At 33.8% G+C, this 25,891-nt stretch overlaps 2 protein-coding genes across 3 annotated transcripts; one reads left to right on the top strand and one right to left on the bottom strand.

The window, feature by feature from the left end:
* Positions 1–5,888: 5,888 nt before the first annotated feature.
* Positions 5,889–12,099, bottom strand: LOC143222393 (HIG1 domain family member 1A, mitochondrial-like). 2 transcript variants are annotated; one of them, XM_076448860.1, is made up of 3 exons: positions 11,969–12,099; positions 11,340–11,487; positions 5,889–8,406 (listed from the first exon to the last, which is right to left on the bottom strand). In XM_076448860.1, exons 2-3 carry the CDS (start codon positions 11,461–11,463, stop codon positions 8,204–8,206), a joined length of 327 nt encoding a protein of 108 aa, XP_076304975.1. In that variant the 5' UTR covers positions 11,464–11,487; positions 11,969–12,099; the 3' UTR covers positions 5,889–8,203. The 2 variants fall into 2 exon arrangements, with proteins under 2 accessions (XP_076304975.1, XP_076304976.1); XM_076448861.1 differs by having other exon boundaries at positions 11,340–11,485; positions 11,972–12,079.
* A 1,413-nt stretch (positions 12,100–13,512) lies between these two features.
* Positions 13,513–24,595, top strand: Vha14-1 (V-type proton ATPase subunit Vha14-1). The gene is made up of 5 exons (XM_076448859.1): positions 13,513–13,662; positions 18,766–18,847; positions 21,978–22,060; positions 22,405–22,527; positions 24,256–24,595. Exons 1-5 carry the CDS (start codon positions 13,609–13,611, stop codon positions 24,283–24,285), a joined length of 372 nt encoding a protein of 123 aa, XP_076304974.1. The 5' UTR covers positions 13,513–13,608; the 3' UTR covers positions 24,286–24,595.
* Positions 24,596–25,891: the final 1,296 nt, after the last annotated feature.

Genomic DNA, 25,891 nt, shown 5'->3' with positions numbered 1-25,891 from the left:
CAGGGTAAGTCGAATTAGAACATAATTTTCTTTAGCGTTGTTCATGTTGTTTCTTTTTGTGTGTAACAATTAGATAATTTGTCAAGTACTTGCTGTCATTCAGTTGTCCATATATAGGTACAATGAAATAAAACGAAAACGTTAACTTTAAGCATTTAACCTTTGACCCGGCATGGCCAGGTATTTAAGGCACTCAACTCTTAACCTAGAGGTCGTGGGCTCGAATCCCTTTCACATCAGATATGCTCGCCCTTTAAGCCGTGAGAACGTTATAATGTTCCGCTCAATCCCACTATTTGTTGGTAAAAAAGTAGCTTAAGAGTTGGCGCTGGGTGGTGATGACTAGCTGCTTTCCTTCCAATCTTTCATTGCTGAATTAGGGACGGCTAGCCCTCGTGTAGCTTTGCGCGAAATTAAAAAAAACCAAAAACAAACACTTGACCTCTTTTCAATATATCAAGCCACTAACTTGTGACATCAAAATACACCCGTTCCTCAAAAACGTATTAACTTGTTACCTCTGGCTAATGAACATTTCCGATGGTTCATCAATAAACACTTGTCTTTAAAGCGCTAAAAATTCAAGTTTTGATATGTGCGGTGGTCATAACACAGGTAGCCTACTAAAGGTACAGAATTTGTACCATGTGGTTGGTTTACGAGGTAAACAGCGCGAGCACCCGGATTCGCACGTGTTATTAGATTTATATATTTAGACAAGTACATAAAATTAATTAGGAAAGTAACAACATTGTTTAAATATTAAATCGTTTCTGAATTAGGAAACCAACAATTTGTTTTTCTAGCTTTGTCGTCTATACATTTTAGTTCATACTTTTAATATATAGGCTAAGAACAACATTAGGTTATACTTTTGTTGCTAAGCGATATATCATAGAAGCCACTGCTGGAACATAGTGTTAACACACTAGCTTTTGTCTATATTACAGATGTACTCTGACATACTACAGGGTTTGTCCTGTAAGTTGGTTTACTTAGTATGAGTGCATACCTTCAGGTTTCTAGGTTCTTCTTTCTTGGAGCTATGGCGGTCACAGACAAACAGACACACTATTTATTATTATTATTATTGATCGATTGATTAATGAAATACTTTTGAAATTTGGCCTTGTTTTATTTCCAATTGAGTGTGTGTGTTTTCTTGGGTTCTTATAACAAAGCCACATAAGACTATCTGCTGAGCCCACCGAGGGGAATCGAACCCCTTATTTTAGCATTGTAAATCCATAAACTTTACGCTGTACTAGCAGGGGGGGGGCATTTAAATATACTGAATTTGTTAGTTTGTTGTGAAGTGCAAAGCTGCACAATGGGTTGTTTGTGTTCTGCTCAACGCGAGTATCGAAACCTAACTTGCCTCTAAGCCACCAGGATGTGTAAGAATTTATGTATTTGTTTTGGAGCAGAGCCACAATGAACTAATTGCTGTGTCCGACGGGCTAAGTCAAACCCTGGATTTCAGCCCTCTAAGCCCGTAATTTTGGCGCTGTAGCATCGTGGAACCCGAGAGGCATATCCCTAACTTTCATAATCTAAGCTACTTAATTCAATCTCAGATAAAAGTGGTAATGAATAACATATAATAATAAAATCTACAATTCAGTTCATTTGTCAAAAATGTTTGCTATCGAAAGCGCGAGGTTGTGTCATTGATTTCAAGATGTCAGTGTGAAGGTTACTAACACGTAGTGTTTTCACACAGTATTTTATCTGAACAGTTTATTTGCAAATTGTTTATTTATGACCTCCTATGATAAAGTCCGGACTCAAACAATCATTTTCTAGCCAAACCGGAAGTAAAAACTTTATCCTTTCAACGGAAGCATTTGTCAGTCTCGTGCCACGAGAACTCTTATTTTTAGAACGTGGGTCTTGCTAACAGGACGAGCGTGCAGCAGTTTCCTAGGTTATACACGTGCCCAGTTGTGCTGGCAACGGAGGGGTGATAGGGGAGGAATGAATCGATGGATTGTGTTTTGTTTGTTTCTTGAATTTCGCGCAAAGCTACGCGAGGTCTATTTGCGCTGGCCGTCCCTAATTTAGCAGTGTAAGACAAGAAAGAGGGAAGGTAGCTAGTCATCACAACCCACCGCCAACTCTTGGGCTACTCTTTTACCAACGAATAGTGAGATTGATCGTCATATTATAACGCCCCCACGGCTGAAAGGCCCAGCTTGTTTGGCGCGACAGGGATTCGAACCCGCGACCCTCAGATTACGAGTCAAGTGCCTTAACCCACCCGACCATGCCGGGGCCTGAATCGATGGAAATCGATAAATAGAAATGCAAGTATCTTACCGATAAGATTTGCTTTACTTACAGGGCTCGGCATGACCAGGTGGTTAAGGCACTCGACTCGTAATTTGAGTGTTGTGGGTTCGAATCCCCGTCATATCAAACATGCTAGCTCTTTCAGTCGTGGGGGCGATATAATGTTACGGTCAATCCCACAATTCGTTGGTAAAAGAGTAGCCCAAGAGTTGGCGGTGGGTGGTGATGACTAGCTGCCTTCACTCTAGTCTTACACTGCGAATTTAGTGCTCAACTTCAAACAAACAGTGTGTATCGAATGATCGTAAAGTATTACTTACATTCTACCGGATGATTCGACTTCTCACTTATTTTTCTCCTGTTGCGGCCTTAATCCTAACTAGTCTGGGATAGGTCAGTATTTTGAAAATATTTACACCCAGGTTGTTGGCCCAGTCAGTTTACGTTTAAGAAGAGCAGGTTAAGCTACGGGGAGTGTGGAACTCGTGACCTTAAGATTCATTTGAAATAGAGCGCCCTAATTACATTATGTTATAACTAATGTTTTTGTTGTTGTTGTTTTTTTAAATTTCGCGCAAGGCTACACGAGGGGCTATCCGTGTTCTGCCCACCACGGATATCGAAACCTAATTTTTAGCGTTGCAAGTCCGCAGAAATACCGCTTTGCTACTGGGGATACGTGATACAGATTTTAGCATCAAAAAGTTAGTTTAGATTTGTATTGTACATGAAAATTAGATTATTCCAACTGGTACTGGGGACACCCCTTACGAGCTCAGTAGTAAATTCATGAAATAAAATTATTAAACCAATTTGTGCTTCTTTAATAAATTATTGTACTTTTATAAGTTTAATACAGTAATCACATAAAATCTGTCTGAGAGTACCAGAACAACATTGACAACAGTAAGAGACAGTTTACAAATGTGCACTATCAACTGAAGTCACTGAACGTAGTCGTCTATAGCTTTCATCATCAGTTTGTTTTTTTCTGTAGATTTTGCATCATCGTACAAGTGCGGAATTATGTGGTTTAACCTGCCGTTCATCATTCTCTATAGCAAAACTAGACATCGAGTTATATACATTCTATTGAGCGCGAGGAAACGAAACCCGGTTTTGAAAGTAGCAAGGCTGTAAACTTGTTGCTGACCCCCGGAAAGACTAATTTTAAACGGATATTGATTCGTGATGGCCCCCCAGCGGCATGTCTGCGGACATACAACGCTAAAAACCGGCAGAGCACAGATAGCCCATTGTGTAGCTTTGTGCTTAATTCAAAACAAACAATTCGTGATGAATTTCCGTTTTGCGTATATTTACCCGCCAGTGTCTCTAAAATTACATCATAACCGAATGTGATACAGCCTCTTTTATCGAACAAATATATATTAAAAGTACAAGCTGTATATAATATCCTTTCCATTTCTAGTTACAATTTTACATTTTTATGCGTATCTACATAATGCACGATGTTAGTTTTTTTCTGTTTGCACTCCACATATCACGTGCATCTCCTTCATGACATTAGGTGAAGTGCGTAATGTTACAAATGACAGCCACGCTAGCCCCACGACGTAACATAAATAGCTATTATAAAATACAGACAACTGAATCTTTATACGTGCAGTCAGTCGCGTCAATTATCCTAGAAGATAGAAGTGAGTCTTGCTAGACAGATCTTTAAGTATCTAGTAGTACTCAACGAAGTTCAACAAAGGGACGTGTCCGTTTCTTCCATCTGGCTTGAGTCTCAATATTTTGTTAATGCTCTCACTCGGTTTCCAAGGTTCCATAGTCCGGATTACATAGCTGCAAAATAGCGCCTTTTGGCCGTGGGTGGCAGCGTTATTTGAGCAATTGTAAAGTTTCACTGTTCGACTACAGTAGTTCGAGAGCGGGTGGATGTTGACCAAGGTGCCTTCCCTCTGCTTCAATGTTGGGAACAACGCTAGACCTTGGACAACTCTGCCAATATCCGAGACAAACAAACCACTTCCGAAATAAAACTGTTTACCAGCTTTGCCTTCAAACCATCGAGTGTTGTTACTAACGTGTTAATGCATTTCAGAGAACCACTGCACCATTATCGTTGTCTTAGTACAAAGCTACACACGTAGTGTCCCGAATCTTCAGACTTACCGCATAAAGCTGTAAAATGGGCTATCAGTTATATCCGTTCACCGCGGATATCGAAACCCGGTTTTTAGCAGTGTAAATCCACAGACACATAGCTGTACTACTGGGGACAAGTGGAGCACTAGATGAAACATTCTTAGCTGTGCTAGTAAGCTTGACATTAGGAGTATACGTGTTATTCATCTAAACAGAACTGGAAACCTAATCCCTTACATTTGAAATAAGTATGCACTGCTGACAAGAGTAGCTCGTTCCACGAATCGACATACAACAGATGATCTTTAGATCCATACCAAATTTTAACATCACTCAATGAAACCCTGTAGACTAAGGCATCAGACAAAACAGTTGTATGAAGTGTTTAGTTGTATTTTGTTAGGTAAGGGTACCCGTTATGGTAACAAATTTTGTTTATATATTCAGGACTGTGTTAGTGTTGTTTTCCTTCTATCCTTATCGAACCCTTAATATCTCATTTAATGATAACTACATATCCAGCTCTGTGGAAGGTAAGAGACCCATTTAATTGAGTAGTCGTGTCTTTAAATTCAGAGCCAAGATTGAAATAAATAAGCTGCACGTTCCCTACTTCGGAGTCTCTTTTATCCTCCAGTTTTCCTAAAAGAAAATTGACCACATACACCATTGCATAATACACTTACTACACTAAGAATTACCTTAATCAAATGGACGATAATAAACACGCACATATCTGATGTATTTAGAATTTTTTCATTCCTCGATTTCATAACCCTAACCTCTGCGTTTTATTTACATCTGCTGCGCTAGTTAGTATACCGCCTCAAACAACATAAAATGCAACCAGTTTCACAAATTTGTTATTAGTTGTAATGTAAATCAGAGTGGAGTTCGTGTATCAGTTTTAGTCACGAAAATAATCTCGTGCGATTACGAGTTCTCAAGAGAGTAAAGAACCACGATGTCCTCGACCGTAAAATTAGGCCTGCGTTCCTAACGTAATGGGAAGATGTCTTACTACACAACAAGCATCAGAAACTTGAAAACACGTTTCTTCATACGCTTATTACAGTTTGCAACATTCAATGACATTGCATACACGATAGTTTTGTATCAATTTTAAATCAGTTTATGAAGTTACTGATTCATTTACACAAAACAAAGAAAAACGATTTAGAATTTTTCAAATTTCACTTTACTTCATTTTACTTCTCGTTACAAAAATAGAAAAATGCCAGCCGGATGAACAGATAAAAAATCCCTTATTACGTAGGAGAAGAAAAACAAACAAACCTAGAAACAAAAATGACATACCTTTCTCAAGATTTAGCGAGTAGCCTTGTAATATTTTCATTATCATCATTTAATACATTGCGATTTTCAAAATTGACTGTTAATCCAGTAAACAAAGTACCAGACAACAGTTTACAGCTGAACACATAACACTACCAACTGCAAGATAAAAATACAAGTGAGAATATGCTGAGAAATGCTATTTATTAAAAATATTACATTCCAAGAAGTACAGAAACGTCAATATAAAGTAATATCCATTTGTTTGTCACTTATTTTCGTATGTAATATACTAAACGTTTTCAAGTTAGTTTTAATACTAACACTAAGTTTATCACAAACAATTATGAATATTTGCTATTCAGCACTTGTAATACTATTTCAGTAAAGATACGGTTTTGATTTTGAAGTTCGACCCACAATAATTATAATTCATTAAGCTCCCTATAATAGTTTTCTTAAAACTCAGATTTTTTTTTTTGTTTTAATGCGAGCAAATGTCTACAGCATCACTGAGTATGCGATTAATGTTTAGATTCTACTAACCCTAATTTTAGTGCTAATATTTATTAACTACGAAACATTGAATAAAGTTTATTCTAAAATCAACTCGTTACAATAAATGTCCCAGGAGACAAACGAAATACTCGGAACGATTTAGTTGCACAAAACCACACTGATTGTATATAAACTATATTTTTCTACAACTTACTTTAACCAATCGATTATATAGTACGAATGCTAAATCTAGTCGGTATTTCAAGTTCAAGCGTACAATACTTTAAACACTGAGAAGTGAAAAGAAACGTTTCAAGATAGGAGCTAATATTCTGTGTACTATATAACCTTATATATTCAAACCTGATTTTACATTTCTTCCTTCTTGACCGTTTTTGAATAACGAATTTTTTTTAGAACGTTAATCATCCAGTAGTAAAAAATAATGCTAATATCAAGATGTTTAAAAAGTTAAAATAATTTTAAACACTTCGTTAATTTAAAAATCAAATTTTTGTTTTACAGTGTTTATCGAGTATTCTCATGGTTTTATAATCCCCAAACTACCAGTGGCTTAGAAACAAACCATGGTGATAAATTAGTTTTGTGAATGGGTGAATACTATTGACAGGGTTTCATTAAAAGTTCTTTAATTTAAGCAAGAATAATGTATGAATTATTTAAATCTGTTGATAAGTTGCTAGGGAAAGTTCACAACAAGGCAAATGTTGATACGACTTAAGTAGGCTTAGCTAGTTGAACTAAAATAGTTCAAACTTCAAATTACAAGATAATGGAATAAAAAACAAAACAAATGAGACTTTTCTTAGGGAAGTTTCTTATAAAGCAAAAAATGAATCTGATGTTAAAATTCAAGGTTGAAAATAAGCCCACTAAGTTCAGTAAGATTAGTTATAAATTTGAAAACTATTCAGTTTTGTTTTAACAATCACATTTTGTTTTTACAAAAGGGGAAAATAGTTTCATGATACATAAAACCTATGTGGTACGAAAAATACATGGACAGATTAAATGGTATTCAATATTAAATGTTTGGGTGTGCTACATACTTAGGAAGCATTTCTGGATTTTGCAAGTCCCCAATGGAAAGTTTGGTATTTAAAAATAAACCATGAAAGTTTTGGAAACTAATCCTGACAAGAGTTGGTAAACTATAGTTTTAACCACTGGAACAGTTTACCTCCTAAAGCAGCTTGGAAAAAGATTGCATTGTTATAACTGTATCCAGTTTCTAACAGAATAAACTGTAAGATCATCTTAATGACTTACTTCCATATTTCTTCTGTCCTCATAATTATTCTCAAGTATACTAAAAATAGTTCAAAATCTTTTATTCTGCTCCCAATGGCCAAACAATAGTTCTATCAAGATTATTCATGTTCTACTGAATCAACAGTCAACATTTATTTCATACACACTAAGTCTACAAAATGCACTTTCAAAATGTCAGTTTTCCAGTAATGGTGTTTAAAATACATGTAAAACCTGCTTTATTCAAAATAGTAAAAATCTAATGAGTAGTTTAGTTGATTAGGCTTAAACCTACCCATTTCAAGACAACCAAGTCCTTTTAGTTGCACATTTTTGTCAATTAAAAGCTATTAATTCAATCTTTTCCCATGATTACTTGAACTAAGCATATAAAAACACATTTACTGATGTGCACTAATGATATATTTTTTAATGTGAACTTGAATTGAAGTCCCCATAATGTCACTACAAATCATCACAATGCATATACATGAAATAAGTAAATTTGACAATTTTATGACACGGATTTTGCTTTAAAAATTACTCCAGTAAAACTGACTTGTTCTTAAAGTTTATATTAATTTCTAAACATAACTAATTTAAAATGACAAAGGTTTTCAAAACAAAGCTAAGCAACAGTGGATACATCTATAGATATGGGTTTTATTTTCTTTAAGTTGTTTAGGTTCATTTTAAGTTCCTCGAGTGCTCTCGTATCAGTTTCCACCCACTATTTGTCGGCTGTTTTATCCTGAGCTTCATCGTAGTATAGATGTTTGAAGAGTGCATATCCAACACCAAATGTAAGGGCTGCAACCACAGTGCCCTGGGCAGCAACACGGAGCTGCATAAGATATACAGATGTCGACATAGAGCCACGATTTCTGTAATGAAAAGCTCCGTACAGACAGGCAAGACCACATCCTAATAGGCCTAAAAGTGGAAAAAGTTATTGATGTTACAAAATTTTCCTCTAATAAAATGTGTGTGTGATTATAACTTATCTTGTTAAGTAAAAGCCTTATATATAAAACTTTCTAAAACTCAAATACTTTCTCTCTTCAAATCAAGTACATGGCAACCATTAAAAATAAAAATTAATCCCAAACCAGTCCCAGATTGAAGTATTTGGAACAAAATTCAAATTATGAAGATAAAAATAGAATGATTAACTGGAATATGGGGCTTACAGTCAATGAAGTTTGTTTTTTTCTCTCTTGTGCAGAGACTATAGTTTCACCTATTAAAGGCTTATCAGGACAGCCGAGGTCAGTAAACCAAAGAAATACAATTAGGCTTCTAATAACAGTGAAATTTATACAACACCCATAGGGTTTTTAGTTTGTTTTACTTCATCATGTAGTAACAAGTTAACTTAGGTATGTCAATTTCACCTCTGGTGAGAGATAAAGTACACTAGCCAGTATAAAGTACAACACAAACGTTTCATTGAGAAATGCCCACCTCAAGGCTTTAAGAAATTAGCAATCAATTACATTATGATTAACTTAAGGAACTGTGATTAATTTATTACATAAATCAAATATTTTAATAAATTCCACAAATTCGATACATAACATCCAAATATAGGTATTTGTAACAAGTTATATAATTACTTCCTAGACACTTCATATTTTTTATTTAATTGTATGAAGTAATAGTACAGGGTGACCCGTAAGTCCCATCCATATGTTGTGTCTAAACAATGTTATTATACCAATGATGAGTTGAAAACAGCTGTTACTGCAGCATTTGGAACAATAACCCCTGCTATGTTGAGGAAAACGTCTCACAGAACATGGCATCACATATTATGCAGCGAGAATGAGGGACAGCACACAGATAATACACTGGATACATAAGATATATGGATGGGTAGGGACTTACGAGCCACCCTGTACAATAACAATATTTCCAAAAAGACAGGTTTTAGAGTTTACAAAGCTCAAACACAGATATGAGCAGGTGAAACATGAAAAAGTGCAGGGTGACACAGAACACATACCTACTCTTTAAATTATGGAACTTTCATGTGTTGGTTCCAATTTTTTACTATATGCCAGTAACATTGGTGAATGTCTAAAAATAAAGCCGAAACCACTGACAAATTAAAGCAACAGGTCGGCTTAAATGCTTTCCATGAAATCAGAGTTGAAAATTACATAACTGTATGTTGGGCACTCAGTCACAGAAATCAATTGTTTGAACACTGCTGTAGCCCACTTTGAACATCTTCAGTAATACAGCAGTGAAAGTACAGTTAATTTGTTGTATTAAATGTTAAATGTTTTGTTTCTCAGAACAGCTAGTATGGGTATTAAAACTTTTATTGGTAAGCAGAGAACAGTGTTCCAAGTTAACCTGAAGATGACCTAGAAAGGTTGAAACGTTGTTCTCTGCTTACCAATAAGTGTTACTACCCATACCAGCTGTTCTGAGATACATTTTATTTCAAGTCAGTTTCTCATCAAGAACTAATAACTATGTTTCTTTGGCTTTGTTTTTATGACCTACAGGTTCATTTACTGTAATTTTATGAGCATTCAAAGTATGGGTGCATTTGTGGGCAACCCTATATATTTTTTGTGACTAATTACTTTCAAGCTACAATAATTAGTGATTAGGGCTTCACTTGCTACCAAAAACATCAATGGCTACTCCCAGCCATCACTACATGTAGTAATACTTCTATAAACACTTGTAGGGCTAACTAATGTAACTTACACCTGCCACTGTCAGAGGACTGTGCAGCTTTACATATATTAAAGTCATTTCTTAGAGATAGGGAATTGTTGATAATAGATGAAAAAAAAACACGTTTATGAATTTTGTTTTAAGTTAACATAAAAAAGTGAAGTATATACAAGTTTATGTTAAAGTGTTAACTTAGTATGCGTAATAAATCTATTAAAGCTGAGGAGTTATTGGATTTGTTAATGTGGATTTAAGACCAACCGAAATCAAAATTGATCAAACATTGCTAAATAAGATTATGGGCAAAATATCAATAACACAAATGATGATTAAAAATAATTTTTTAAGTAACAAATATGTGCATTCTAGTTATTAGAAGTTTATATTTTTTGTGCAGAATTTGGAATAAAATAATTAGATGGTGTATCAAGTGCAATTAGCTACGTTATTAAGAAGTTAATGTTTATTTACAAACTGTGTAGTTAGGTTTGATCAGATGTTATTTACAGTTATAATCAAGATATTCATGAGCATTTTTCATCCATGGAAGTCAACTGTTACTTTTAACAAACTATTGTACTCATCCATTTGTTCAATTTCCCCTCCCAGCTATTGAAGATCTGTCTGCACTAGTAGTCCTTAATTTTGAAGTGATATACTAGAGGAAAATCATCCAATAATAATTCTTGGTCTACTTTTCCCAAGAAATATTAGGACCGAATGTTGCATCAAACAATCCTGACTGAAAGGTTGAGCACATTCAATGACAAGTTTGATCTTATAAACTGCAAGTTAAGCACCTTGTTCCATCAAGCCCCATTGTACTATTCTAATTTCCTAACCATCCAAAATGGATATCTTAAAGTTGTGTATTTCTCAAAGTGTTAATCACCTCATTTTCACCCAAAAAAACATTTTCTTTAGCATAAAGACCTTATGCACCTATTCATTTTTTCAAACCTTTAACATATTTTCATAATTTTTTCATGCCACTATATATGACAACAAAAAGAGTGATAAAAATGTGAAACCCCATTACTCCCAAACAAATACAATCAAAAATCCGTTCGCTCCTTTACTAGTGGTTTCTCTTCCAACCGTTTTTAACAATACAATCAGTATTTCAACAATTTTAAATCCCCACGTAACTACATACGGTACACATCACTTACCAAAAGTCATAAACGGGGCCTCTCGAGATTTCCTGGACAGTTTCTGAACTTGTGATTCTCCCTCAAACTGACTTGGATCAAACACAGGCTTCTCCATAGTTGCTATATTTTCAGTGTTACTCATTTTCAAATCGGGTTAATTTTTTTCCTAGATAAAGAGACCAAAACTAAATAATCAAAGAAACCTCGTCAGTTCTAGACAAGAAAACAAACCTCCTATGGCTCTATCCCCATAAAAGGTTTTTCTTTTTTTACCTAACTTAAAATATTTGCTGTATTTATAGCAACTAAAAACAAAATCGACAAATCACTTGTTATTCATTATTTTGCCATCAAGTTACACGTTAATCTATTTTACAGAGTCGTATAAATAGCATCAGCACACCGCCTTATAAACTTAGAAAATTTTCAAGTGACATTCAGGCGATAAGGATCGAACTCGTTTTTTAAAATCGATGGAAATCTTCGATCTTAAACAATAATTTGGCAGGACTACAGCATATTTCAGAGTTACCCAGAAATAATTTATTGCTATACTTTTTAATCAAAAACACCAACATTTTAGGTTATTTTATTTCACATGCAACCGATCAAATAAACAAGCATTATCTAATTTAAATAAGACTTACTTACTCCGTACACAACTACAATACAAATTAAAATGTCTTCTACGCAAGCTTAACCTACTGTAACTTCAAAACTTTTATAAAGAACGATGCATGCCCCCTCTAGACGCTATTGTACGAATTAAAGCTGATGGTTTACAAAATTCAATTTGCTTATTTTTCTCACATTTAACACTATGACGTCAGATGTTGCGCAAAGTTTCAATCTGTTATTGGCGAAAGGTGAACATGTTGAAGAAGGAAAAATTAAATCAAATTATATATGTATTTCTTCACATAAATTTCAGTTATAGGCATAAGTGAAACTATCCAAGTTCCAAAGGCAGGATAAATAAGATGATAGCAGAAGACGAGATATATAAAACTGTCTTGAAACACATAAAAACATATATAATGGAAAGCTTTCACTTTTTCTTGTACGACAGTCCCAAGGACATCTAAACATGAAATACAGTTTAACGAAAATTGTTTAGTTGATATTGAAAAGTAATACTTTTAAAAACTTCTTAGCAGTATCGGTCCATTAGCCAGGGAATTCGTTCACCATTGCTCTTGTATAAATTTGCTTGTCACCTATAACATTTAAAAGTTTTATGTTTAAATGTGAAAATAAATGTTTTTGTTTTATTTCAACATTACATGGAGAAATAAGGCCTCTTACCGTTCAGTATGTTTGAAAACGTTATTTGCTACCTTGTTAATATGCAAAAACATTTGACTACTCAAAGACTCTGTATATTAATGTTCATATATCATTTGAAAAACTTTCCAAATTATGCTATCTTTGCGAACATGTCTTTTAAACAGCATCTGGAAAGCCATTACGAAGTATAGTCCTCTCGGTGGGTTCAGCAGATAGGCCGATGTGGTTTTGTTACAAGAAAACACACACACATACGAACTATAGTTATTAAAGTTTTTTTTAGCTCTCTTAATCTCAAGTTTTACAAACATCTTACTTCCCTACCGAAATGATAGAGGAACGCCTTTATTTTTAAAACTCTAAGACTGGCCCCAAATCTTCCTTTGCCATCTAGAAAAATCAAGAATATTTTCGAAAGAATCTCTAATCAGTTCCTTCAAGCTATAATAATAGACTTCTGGAATAATAATAATAAATTAAAACAGAAGATAAAGTATAGAAGAAACTTAAAAAAGCCAAAATATTCAAGAGTAAAAACCTTTGATATAAGTATCCATGATTTTATTGAATGTACGATGTAATAATAAAATCATATTGCTAATATTAGTTTCTCCATTCTTTTGAATAATAATCGCGTTTTTAACATTTAGAGTTTTCTATGTGTATTTATTAAAACTATTACTTTCTGTTTTAATTATAAAACTTTCTATTAACACTCTTTCTATACAAATTAGAAAAATATTAACTCATGCATTCCTAGAAGAGAAAAGGTGAACCCTTTATTGAAAACAATTTACTTCTTATATAATTTAACTGCTTTTGTGTGTGTGTGTATGTTAATAATTAAGAACATATCTTTTATAAAGTTTTTTTTTAAGTCTAAGCAATCTCAGAATCTTTTTAATTTTTATATCATCGCATTTACCGCATTTTATTTTTACTGGCATGAATTTCTAGTATTTATTACTAGCTGCTAGAGGGCAATTTCGTGAAATCGAAAATGGCAGTTCATTCAGGTGTGAAGGGCAAACTTATCGGCGTTATTGGTGATGAGGTAACAATGTTTCTTTTGCAAATTGTTAATTAATGGAAGACTATATTGTAGGAAATAATGTACAATTATTTAAAGAGTTTATTTAATTGGATAATTTTGTGGTCCAAATGGAGTTAAAATATTAGCTGTTTCTTTAAGAGTTTCATACATTCAGTCAGATGATCACATGACTGAAAATGAAATACCGTGTAAGTGTAGTGTAAGGTACCAGTACAAAAATTTAGGACCACAGATACGTTTTCATTCGTTAACTTAATGGTTGTATTTTGATATCAAATTTTGCTCAGTATGACAGCATTAAGGGTGTTTCTGTCTTTTATAGTAACAAATGTAATTATTACACTATTATATGTAACGGTAGGATATTTACGTTTACACACAAGAACATTCCAGTCATTTATAATAAACACTATACTTTTTGTCCAACAGCTGTGATCAAGAACACTGAATTTACATCAGTTTATTAAAATATTCTGTGTATTTGAAGCAATTTACAGTAATATTACTCTGATAAACTGAGACTATTGAGTTATACTTAGAAGGACAATGGAATAAGGAATTATTTTTAATTATTTCACAGTCTTTGACAAAAGTTTCAGCTTATTTGTCTCATGCTATGCCAATATCATATTTAATAAAAAGTATTGAGTTCATTTATAAAGAAATGACAGAAGTATATTTTGGGTATTTAAATGAAAATTTGTAAAATTAGGGGTCCCAGATAATTATACTTTCTGGCCACTGAAGTGTGTGAATGTAAATTCTCAGTAGGGATATGTAAATCTCCCATTAACAAAATACTAATTATTATACAACAAAAAAACAAATGAAAACATCTACAGTATTAATACAAGCTTAATTTGCGTAGTTTATTTCAAGGCAACCACATTCTCACTGGTTGAAAATTGGCTTAAAAACATTGAAATGATTACAAAACCCATCATCTGTTATTTGTTAGTAATCAGCAGGCAAATGTTAAAACCAAAAATAGGGTGTTGGTTTGAATTTGTTGGACCAGTGATAGTCACTGATACATCAAACAGTAACTCTTTTCATGCTTTGCTTTGGCTTGGGTAGTTTTGTTGGATCCAAAATAGAATTTTAAAACCATTTACAATTATTTTTAGCCATTGATTTGTAAACACAAGGCCATACAATAAACTTTGTGGTAAGGATTATGTAATGCATAAACCAGAACATAGTTATATCTGCCAAAACTGCACCAACTGCATGTCAGAAAATAATGAATCAGGATTGTAAACAGCCTGTGTGTTGTCCTGGCATGAACAGATAAAGTTGTCCTGACAACAATTTGCTGTACATTTTATCATTAGGTGTATCACCAACAAATGAATGTGTCCCACGATAGTCTGATAAAAGTGGTATCAGTGATGTATTAATTATGTCATGATATAATATAGAACAGCTATAGGGTATTACCAATGCATACCTGTCAATCATAATATTTCAAGTTTACAACTAATGTGATTATAAAATCTATTCTTTCCTATGTAGTTGTGTAAGCTTGTACTTCATTATAAATATTTGGTTATTGACAGTTTTTATAATTTGTTATACTTTATGACTACCAACTTTTCTTTAGAACTACCTTAGTTCTACCTTATTGTAGTCACCTTTTTTATATATTGGCTTTTTTCTGTCAATTCATTATGATTTCCATTCCCAACCCTGATGACTTGTTTCTCATCACCAAAAGTACTAGTGACTACTGGGTGGGCTTGGCTCTGGTTTCGTAGGAGATTAACATGTGGCCTTTCTTCATCAGTGGGGCCCCTTCATCAGTGATGTTTGGGTTCTTCAAGTTTTGTTAAAAGAGTTCAAGATTTTTTTTTCCCTACCTCCCTCGTCTCTTGTACCCATTTTGTTCCCTCTACCTCAAGATCCCATTGTTTGTAAGCATCTGTTGACTTTTATATCTATAGACTACTTAACCTGTTCCTCATCAACCCCTGAGTTTGCACTCTTGATTATTTATTATTTCCAAAAAATTGGGGATCACTGTGTACTGCCTATGGGGATTGGAAGCCTGTCATCAGTGTGTACTGCCTATGGGGATTGGAAGCCTGCCATCAGTGTGTACTGCTTCAGGTGTTTTGTTCACATTCTTCTCCAGTTTACCATACAGTTCTATCTCTACCTTTGGTAGGCATTTTCTCCATGTTTTTGGACAACCAAGATCCCTCAAGATCCCATTGTTTGTAAGCATCTGTTGACTTTTATATCTATAGACTACTTAACCTGTTCCTCATCAACCCCTGAGTTTGCACTCTTGATTATTTATTATTTCCAAAAAAATGGGGATCACTGTGTACTGCCTATGGGGATTGGAAGCCTGTCATCAGTGTGTACTGCCTATGGGGATTGGAAGCCTGCCATCAGTGTGTACTGCTTCAGGTGTTTTGTTCACATTCTTCTCCAGTTTACCATACAGTTCTATCTCTACCTTTGGTAGGCATTTTCTCCATGTTTTTGGACAACCAAGATGGACATCACCAATGCTTACCTGTATATTCTCATCTCATCCCAGTCTCATCCATATCTTCAGTTCATCCATCATGGGGTGGTGTACCAGTTTTGCACCTTAACCTTTAGGCTTACTTTTACATCTTATGTTTTAGCTCAGGTGGTGTGGGCTTTTTGTCTTCACATTTATGCCATGGGGATGACTGGCTTCTTTTGCCCATTTTGAACTGGAGTTGGTCAGTTATACTTGTAAACTCTTTCAAATGGCTTCTTGGGTGGGCTGATTAATCAAATTGTGAAGTCCTACTTAATACTTCTCCATTTGGGTATTTTTTTGTCAAAACTTACCTCAGTCAGGTGCAGTATTTTCCTCCCTGACTTTGTTCCATGGAATCATTAGTTTTCCATGCATTATCTGCTCCCTCACTTTCTGCATGCAAGGTTCTATCACATTTGGGGATGTGATCTTCCATGAAACCATTGGACTCCTGTGGTTGTACACATCTGGGTTCCTTGCAGTGAACTCTGCATGATCAAAGGAACCTTGGTCAGGATACCTTGGCTGTTCGTATTGTATTTTCTACTTGTCTAGAGGACAGTCTGCTGTTTGGTGGTTGGACAAGATTCCTATATCACTGGGTGTCCTGCTTCCTACTCCTCATTCAGATTTCCATCTGTTTACAGAAGCATACCTTGAGGACTGTGGTGCATGGGTTGAACACCAGGAACCTATGGGTCTATAGTCTTTTGATGAGCAGTCCTTGCATATCAGTGTTCTCGAGCTTCTGGCTATCCACATGAACCACACCTAACATCATGTTCTAATGTCGACTTCCTTGGGTTTTCATCTTCCATCTGTGACTGGTCTTTAAGCTTCAGTGCAACTCTAAGATTGGCTTAATGTATATTAATGCTTTCTTTTATTTTTGGGGTCTGTCATTCTTATCTTCATTACCTGGATCATACTCTGTAGTGAGTGGTGCCTAGCCAGGTATTCTACAATTCAAAATCTGCACTATACAGCCATATTGGCTTACACTTTCTATTCCATGGCTTTGCAGTGCTCACTACTGAAATATGTTTCACAAGATTGTTTAAAGGTGAATAACCTCACAGTATTGTTTCATAAGCCTGCCCTTTCCAGATTGTACCACCCATGGACTTCATGGGTAAAACAGAAGGAGATAGTTGCCTATCCCTGTTACATCTTGATTGAATAAATCAGGACAGTCTGCTTTTCACAGCTGTTTTGTGATTACCCATTGCATTGTGTCAGGTGATGACATTCTTCTGGACTCTTCTATGTATTTTCACTCCCATTTCTTTAAGTGGAGTATGGGAGTCCTTACCAGTTCCAAGCTGCTTGGATGATTGACCATGGAAGCACCCTGAAAATACCACTCTGTACAGGGTAGGGTAGTGGTGTTCTGCTGGTCTAGATGACATCCTATTCTCCAATATGCATTATAGGTGTCAAATTGCAGTTCACCCCTTTTTGTCGGAGTGCTTTTCTTACCATCATGTGGATGTCTGTGCCCTGTGGCTGGGTTTTGGATTTAGAATGAACCAATCAAACTAAATCCTTACACATATTCGTGGTTATCTATTTTCCTGCCATGATTGTACTCCCCATGTTGTGAGTCACAATGGGGTTAAGGAGAATTATTTCAGCTCTATCCTTTTTGTACTTTTGTCCAAGGATTCTATTGATTCTCAGATGATTCTGGTCAGTTTTGTTGTTGGGAAAGAGGAAATTTTGTTTACATATACATCATTTTGATACTGACTACCTGAAGTCAGTAAAACTAGAAAGTTTTATTTTAATGTATCAATTTACTCTTTGTTAAATGTTATCCAAATTTCCATTGCTACACATTTTAGAACATTAGTGCTTTAAATTAGTAGGCATTGACTATTTATTTGAAATTAGGTCACAGCACAAGGATAGACAAAAACTGAGATTTCACTCTTACAATTTGCAACTTATCATACAAAATGTTTGTTTTTAATTTGAAACAACTGTTTGACAGGCCACTTATTATTTGATTATTAAAGTGTCAGTATATTTAGTTGTTAAAAATAAATGGAGTTTGTACAATTCTTGAATTTCACTGAAGAAATTCAGTTACTGTAATTTCAGTTCATTACCAACCTAAACAATCAAACAAATGGTGAGAAACTTTCTTTTATTCACGTGTAAAATGTGTTATCGGGTGATTAATATTTAGTGATTGCTGAGTAGTAACCTATGAATTAAATAATGTAAGTGTCAATGTTGAAATGATATTCTGAGTAACATTCGTTATCCATTGTTAGCAGTTCATGTTCTTTATTTTTCCATTGGTAATTTTGATATTATTTTCCTTTAAAAAGGGACAAATTAGTTTTTAATTTCCACAACAGATTACTAGTTGTAGAAAAATAATATTAACAGTTTTTAATATTAATTGATAAGAGAAGTTATTAATGTTCTGTTGCAAAAAAAATTATTTTCATCATTACGGTACTTCAACTTGATATGTTTTGAGGCTATTGATGAGTTTGTTTGTTTTTTTTTTGTATACACGTAAAACATTTAAATTGTGCTGAAAGTAAGTTTGATGTATTTTTTATAACCAGGATACATGTGTTGGTTTCCTTTTGGGTGGCATAGGAGAAATTAATAAGTCACGACAACCAAATTTCATGGTGGTTGATAAAAGTAAGTATTTTATGTTCAAATTTTGTACAGAATGGTGCATTCTATAAAATGTGAATTTTTGGATTAACAGTTTGTAACATACTGTTGTGATATCAAAGACCTGAAGTACTTATTTCTTTATAGTTACAATTTTTGTAAGTCTTTGAATAATGCACAAGTGACAGAGAATTGTAATTTGGTTACTATTACTGCTCTTTTGAAGAGAGGTGATAAAAATTGAACCAGAAGTTATAGGCACATTAGTCTTACATCAGTGGTTTGAAAAGTTTTTGAATGTGGCAAAAAGATGATTTATGAAAGGGCTAAGTTTATTCATAATATTTATAATGAGGCTGAAGTTGTGATGTATTTGATAGAAAATGTAATTTTATTAGAAGGGTGTGAATTACAGAAGAACATCAACATGTGTTTACTGATCTTTGATTATTTTTCAACAAACTGATTTCCTCAGTGATATATAATTGTGCTCGTATAATATAGAACAATAGGTGAACACAGCTGTACGTAACTTGAGATATTAATAGAACAAATGTGCGTTATATATAAAATTGAGTAATTTAGAATAAGGAGAATTAGGAAGAATCGGCCGTTACTGGCAAGGAATTAGTTTTCATATATCAGTAGCTCACAATTGGACGATCTGGAGACCATGATGTAAAAATTATCTACATTAATTTGGTTATTGTGTTCATCTGTGTAGTTGAATTGCAGCTGTTGTTAATGGGGTTAACAGTATTTTTTAAGTCTTTACTAACACTCCGTGATTTATTTAAACTGGCATTTCCATTTACCGATATGAATAGCTCTACAGTCACCGTAGATGTATTTATAAACTACCCCGAATGTAGGGGAGTGTTTACCAAGTCCTTGTTTTAAAATAAACTGTGAGTTATGAAGAAATGATTGAAAAGTAACTGTAGCTTGATTTATATTGTAAAATATTTTAAATTTTCCTTTGAAATTGCTTTATAAAGCTAACAAGAGACAGTCAGTCACTGCTACTTGTGATAGATTAATAGAAGGTATTCTGAAAAATTCTGAAGATAAATAACTGCCTAAATTTTGGCTCAATACTTATTAGCATCAAAGGTTTAAAAATATGGTGTAAAAATACCACGTTGACACAACTTGTTGCATCTGTTTTTGAATAATCTCACTCTTGTTTGTTGAAGGTTATTTCTGTTGCAGAGATGCCAACTATTTCAAATGACTGAGCGTAATGATTGTAGACAGAGCCCTTTCACAGTTTTAGTCCTTTTAGATTTGCCAGAAACAAGGCAATCTGGTGAACGAGGCCTCTTTTTTTTCCATCTTGTGAAGGATCTCATTGGCGTTTCTATGACGCTTATAAAACGAGAAACGCCCATCTACGCGAGTGCTGATTGGCTGACAAGCACTGATGACGTAACTATGGATTCCCCCCATGTACCCAGTATGGAGAAGCACCACACTCAAACTATTGGTAGACGTCGGAGATACAAATATTTTTTTATTATTTCAAGCATAAACTTGATTATCGCAAGTAGCCATATGGACCATGTCTTTCATTTATTATCAAAATTTATTTGTATCTCACTAGAAATTTTCTTTTCACCCCTTTTAAGCCCTGGGGGAACAATTTATCACTTTATAGTATAGGCCTATATAATATATAATAATTTGGGAGTTGCAACAAGTCGTAATATTTGTCTGTATGAGCATATAGTCGTAATGATTATGCTCAAATTGTAATGGTTGGAATCTCTGCTGTTGCACTGAATTGCTACTAATTTTGTTTAAAATGGTATATTTATTAAAAATAAAGTTATGTTACTATAATTTTCTTCTAGTCATCAACGTTTTATACAGGGCTGCAACAACAATACTTTGTAAGGGGAGATTTGCTATGAATTTACCTGTTGCTCTCAAGTTTTCAGTTTATCTTGTAATCTATGTAATGTTTTTAACATGTATTATTTAGTTGCTATGCTTTTTGTTGTCAGTATGTCCTTTCTCAAGGGAAAATATTCTTGTTTATCATTCATTTTATGAAAAAGGGTAAGAAAATTATATTTTATCATAAATACAATGCAATGTTTATAAACTAATTCAGACTCGATATAATTCCATCGTAAATTTTTGGTTAGTCCTCGGTAAAGGTGAGTAATTAACTCAAATAACTGACATAGTCAAATGCTAAATGATATGTACTACATCACTTAGCTTTTATGTAAGGTAATGAATTAATTGAAATTATAATTAAATTAATTTTACGAAAATGATCAATCAATGAAATTTGTTGTTTTTTATTGTTTTAACTATTGAAGTAATTTAAGTATTGTCATTTTGATTTTTCTCTACTGTTTTCAATCAATATATGGTTGTTTAGCCTAATTCACTGTTATTGCTGATTATTAATATTTTTATTTCCATTGTCCAAATCTTGCAATAACACTATGTAACACAAATCTTGTTCCTGGATAGTATGTGTTATTTCTTAATTGCTTATGTTGTAAAAGTACAGAAAATGGCCATTATTCCCTTCAAACTTTGCTTTTGTGACCTGGATAATGAAATTTAGAAATTAACCTATTTTCTATGTAAAAACGGGCAAATTTGCACAATTTCATTTACATAAGGTCTGAATAAAACAACATATGAATCAATATTTACATGTATTTATACTAAAGCTATTTAAAAATGTTTAGAAGTGAGTAGTTTTTTGAGATTTGTGACTGTAATGTAAATCACTTTAATGTATTAGCCCCTAAATATATAGTCTCCCATCATGTTTTCATTATACACTTCCAGGTCACAAAAGCAAAGTTTGAAGAGAAAATAGGTCTTTTCCATTTACTTTAGGCATAAGCAATTGGGAAATAACACTTTCTGTCCAGGAACAAGAAAAAGTAAACATTTTGTTACATAGTGTAACTGATTAGTTGATCTAATTAGGCATCCAGTAATTAATTGATTAGGAAATTTTGATAATGACATATCTCTAGTCCCTAGAGTATTCTGTGTAGTGACTGATCTGATTTTTCTTACAACAGTGACAAAACGGCAACTTTACATAACAGTTTTGTATAATTGCTTTTTTATGCAGTTAGAAACAGATGATTTTGTAAACTGCACATGTTTTTCCTTCCAGATAGCAGTGTTAGTGAGATCGAAGAATGTTTCAAGAACTTTGTGAAACGAGGTGATATAGACATTATCCTTATTAACCAAAATGTGAGTAAATACGACTTTTGTTATCCAACAGTAAACGTGTATTCAAACATACGTTGTACCATTCGTGGTACAGCAAAGCTAAATCTAGCCCTTGGTAAAAGTAATACTTCAACTTTTTCTTGAAATTAAGGTTTTTTTTTTACTTCATGTTTCATTTGCATTGCTTACAAATCATTAAAAGCAATCAACAACAAACTCACTGCTGTGCCAGTGACGTAAATATCTGTGCTCATATTGAAAATGATTATATGACTATCATGCACATGTTTGTATATTTATCACTGACTTGAAACTGTTACATTGTTACTGTAAGATCATGTTAAAACAAATAAAACTTGTTGCAGATTGCAGAAATGATTCGTCACGTTATCGACACCCATTTATCCCCCATACCGGCTGTTTTAGAGATACCATCGAAAGACCATCCTTATGATCCATCTAAAGACTCCATTTTAAAAAGAGCAAAGGTAGAGCATACTATCAGTTATCTTTTAGAGCAGTGGTTCCCAACCTTTTTATGCCCCGCACCCCTAAAAAATTTTAATGCATTCTTGCACCCCTCAGTAATTATTTATTTAAGAATATAGATGAAGGTGGCCAAAACAAATGTTATCTTGCACCCCTGGTCAGGAACCACTGTTTTAGAGACTAGGAAAAAACATAAAGTATTATAATAATTCTTGTATTTGTTGTATTTTTTCCCTCATACATTTGAAAACTAAAGTCATTGTTATAGTGACGAAACACTTATGGTTTAAGCTTTACCTGTACGTGTCTGTGTGTGTGGGTTTGCTAGAGTACGACTTGTTATCTTATTGTTCTTGTTATGCTGAAACATTTTCTAAAAAGCTAAGGTATGGTGATATTGAAATGAACACAGTCATTTTCATCTGTAGTTTTCACACATTTGTCTGGTAGGTGACACATTGTAACTACTGCCTCCTTCCACAAATAACATTTTTTTTCGATTCTTGTAATAACACTCTTATTGTATGATACTGTTGTTTTTACTTGTTTTAATGGGAGGTTTTAGTAAGTTCAGAAAAGGGTTGGAGATAAAAAATTAATATTCATGTCTTGGAAACAAAACATAGTAATTAAATAACTATAATAGGTTGATTAAACTGAAAATTGATACTGTATTAACAAACTGTTCTATTCATCTCAGAACAGCTGGTATGGGTATTAACACCGTTATTGATAAGCAGAGAACAAAGTTTCAGGTTAACCTTAAGATGACCTAGGAAGGTCGAAACGTTGTTCTCTGCTTAAATGTTAATACCCATACCAGCCGTTCTGAGATACATTTTTATTTCAAGTGGGTTTCTCATCATCAGGAGAAACTTGTTTGTTTTTAGTGTACTGGCTACACAGTGTCGTCTTTCCTTTAACATTGTGTTAGATATGTTCGGAATGTTTGGCAATTCATACTTTTGACTTTAGTTTTTCTTATTACATTATTTAAATTTGATATTAATGTAAACATACTGAAACAAGTTGAACTTTATCGTTCTTATGATAGTAAAACCTTGTTTTCTGTTTAAGAGTAGTGACACATAAAATACTTTTGTTGTACACTTTACAAGTTTTGAAATAAATATTTGTGATTTCTGTTTTAAGACTGTTCTTATTATAACATCCAAAAATAGAAAATAAATATCCTTAAACTCATCTCTCATGTTTAATACTGCAATGTTTATTACTTCTGTGGAATAGGGGATGCTTTAATATGCTACTTCATTATTAACTGGCACTATAAAGTTATTTTTCTGTTAATGCTATTGTACTCTCTGCTTGTTGTTCACCACATATGTGGTAATGTTTTTGTTTCCATCCCATTTTGTTAGATGTTGTTATAATTTTTGACAGCCATACTCTTTACTTTATCGTAACAATGTAATTCACTTATTCAGTACATTTTTCCTGCCGTTGATAAACTGTAATTTTAAAAATTTATTTTGTGATATTAATTCTTCAAGATTTAGCAAGCCTCATGCTTCAGCATATAATTTGTGTTTACTGCATTTTATATTCAATGTTGATGTAAATACACTGAATCGTAAAAAATGTCAGTCTTTTTTTTACCCTAATTAAAATAAAGTCTTGATATATTTTTTAATGGTATCGAGACAATTACTTTATTTGTTTGGACGTATATTTTTACAGAAATTAAGTGAATTTTTTCTTTCTTTCAGGGTATGTTCAGTGTAGAGGACTATCGTTAATGAAGAAGTTGGTTCTCAGAAAGTTGATATTTATATGAAGTTTCAACTGTGAAATATCAAACTTTATAAGTTGCCAACTATTTTAAGTTTAGTTGCATTCAAATTCTGTACCAATGTTGTATTACAGGCTAAAGATGTACCATATAGCATGGCAGTAACTTGTGTGCTATGTATGATGTTGAATGTGTGTTATATTGTTTGTGATTGACATTGTATTTTAATGTATATTTCAATTTTTGACTTAAACTAGTTGATGTAAATTTAATTAAATAAAATGTAGGGTTTCATTCCTCTCAATGGACACAACTAATAGCTTAGTATAGCTTTGCTCTAAAACAAACAAAACTTAAAAAGATAAGAGGTACCAACCTTTAAACGTCAGTTTGCATACATGAACGTAAAGTTAGTTTTTTTTGTTGTTTTTTTTATAGAATTTCGCACAAAGCTACTGGAGGTCTATCTGTGCTAGCCGTCCCTAATTTAGCAGCATAAGACCAGAGGGAAGGCAGCTAGTCATCACCACCCACTGCCAACTCTTGGGCTACTTTTTTACCAACGAATAGTGGGATTAACTGCAACATTATAATGCTCCCATGACTGAAAGGGGAGCATGTTTGGTGCGGCAGGGATTCGAACCCGCGACCCTCGGATTACGAGTCAAGCGCCTTAACCCATCTGGCCATGCTGGGCCATCATAAACTTAGTAATTGAAAACATAAAAATGCACGTTCTTAGCTTCTGTTTACACCGTTAAAAACTGCCTGCCTAAAAATGTAGCCTGAATGTATGTGTTATTTACTCGATTATTTTAACTACTGGAAGCCTGGCATGGTTAGGAGGGTTAAGGCATTCAAATCGTAATCTGAGGGCTGCAGGTTTGAATCCCACTCGCACCAAACATGCTTGCCCTGGGGTGTTATGATGTAACAGTCAATAACATTATTCATTGATAAAAGAGTGGTCCAAGAGTTGGCAGTGGGTGGTGATGAATAGCTGTTTTCTCTCTTGTCTTACGCTGCTAAATCAGGGATAGCTGGCGCAGGTAGCCCTCGAGTAGCTATCTGCGAAATTCAACACAAACAAAACTCTGTCAATCTTTGATCATGACAGTTTATTAGGTTTCTTTACTGCACTTTGAATTTATTTTTGTCATACCCTTAAAGATGTGATGTGTTTAAAAGATGTTGAATGCCTGCTGAATATTAGATTACTTTGCCATTTTGTAAATGTACACCTCTGTGAAGTGAAAATACCACAGAATAATTTATTAAATCATTTCTTCAAAGCTCCTTACACCAACTGATGGCCTTGTTTCATTTTTAAGTTTTGTAATAATCTCTCTTAAACTTTATTTTGCTGTATTTCTCATTAATAACATTTGTGTTTTCTGGTGGAACATTAAGTCTACAGACTTGCAACACTAAAATCTGTGGTTTGATTCCCTGCAGTGGATACAACAGATAGCTAATGTGATTTTGTTATAAAAACAAACATTTGTGGATTTTATAAATTTATATTTTTGAAACTGAAATATGAAACTGTCTTTCTCCTGGTAATTATAAAATGCACATCAAACATTTCATGTGAAAATGATGTGAAATAAAAC

Source organism: Tachypleus tridentatus, chromosome 8 (assembly GCF_004210375.1).
Source record: "Tachypleus tridentatus isolate NWPU-2018 chromosome 8, ASM421037v1, whole genome shotgun sequence".
NCBI lineage: Eukaryota > Metazoa > Arthropoda > Merostomata > Xiphosura > Limulidae > Tachypleus > Tachypleus tridentatus.
This window is presented reverse-complemented; position numbering and strand designations above follow the sequence as displayed.

Excerpts from the sequence above, each read along its gene's own strand:
- Vha14-1 (XM_076448859.1), top strand. The coding sequence starts at position 13,609 with ATGGCAGTTCATTCAGGTGTGAAGGGCAAACTTATCGGCGTTATTGGT. Across the intron at positions 22,061-22,404 it reads TTATCCTTATTAACCAAAAT|ATTGCAGAAATGATTCGTCA; the intron begins GTGAGTAAATAC and ends AACTTGTTGCAG. Across the intron at positions 22,528-24,255 it reads CCATTTTAAAAAGAGCAAAG|GGTATGTTCAGTGTAGAGGA; the intron begins GTAGAGCATACT and ends TCTTTCTTTCAG.
- LOC143222393 (XM_076448860.1), bottom strand. The coding sequence starts at position 11,463 with ATGAGTAACACTGAAAATATAGCAACTATGGAGAAGCCTGTGTTTGAT. Across the intron at positions 8,407-11,339 it reads GGCCCCGTTTATGACTTTTG|GCCTATTAGGATGTGGTCTT; the intron begins GTAAGTGATGTG and ends TTCCACTTTTAG.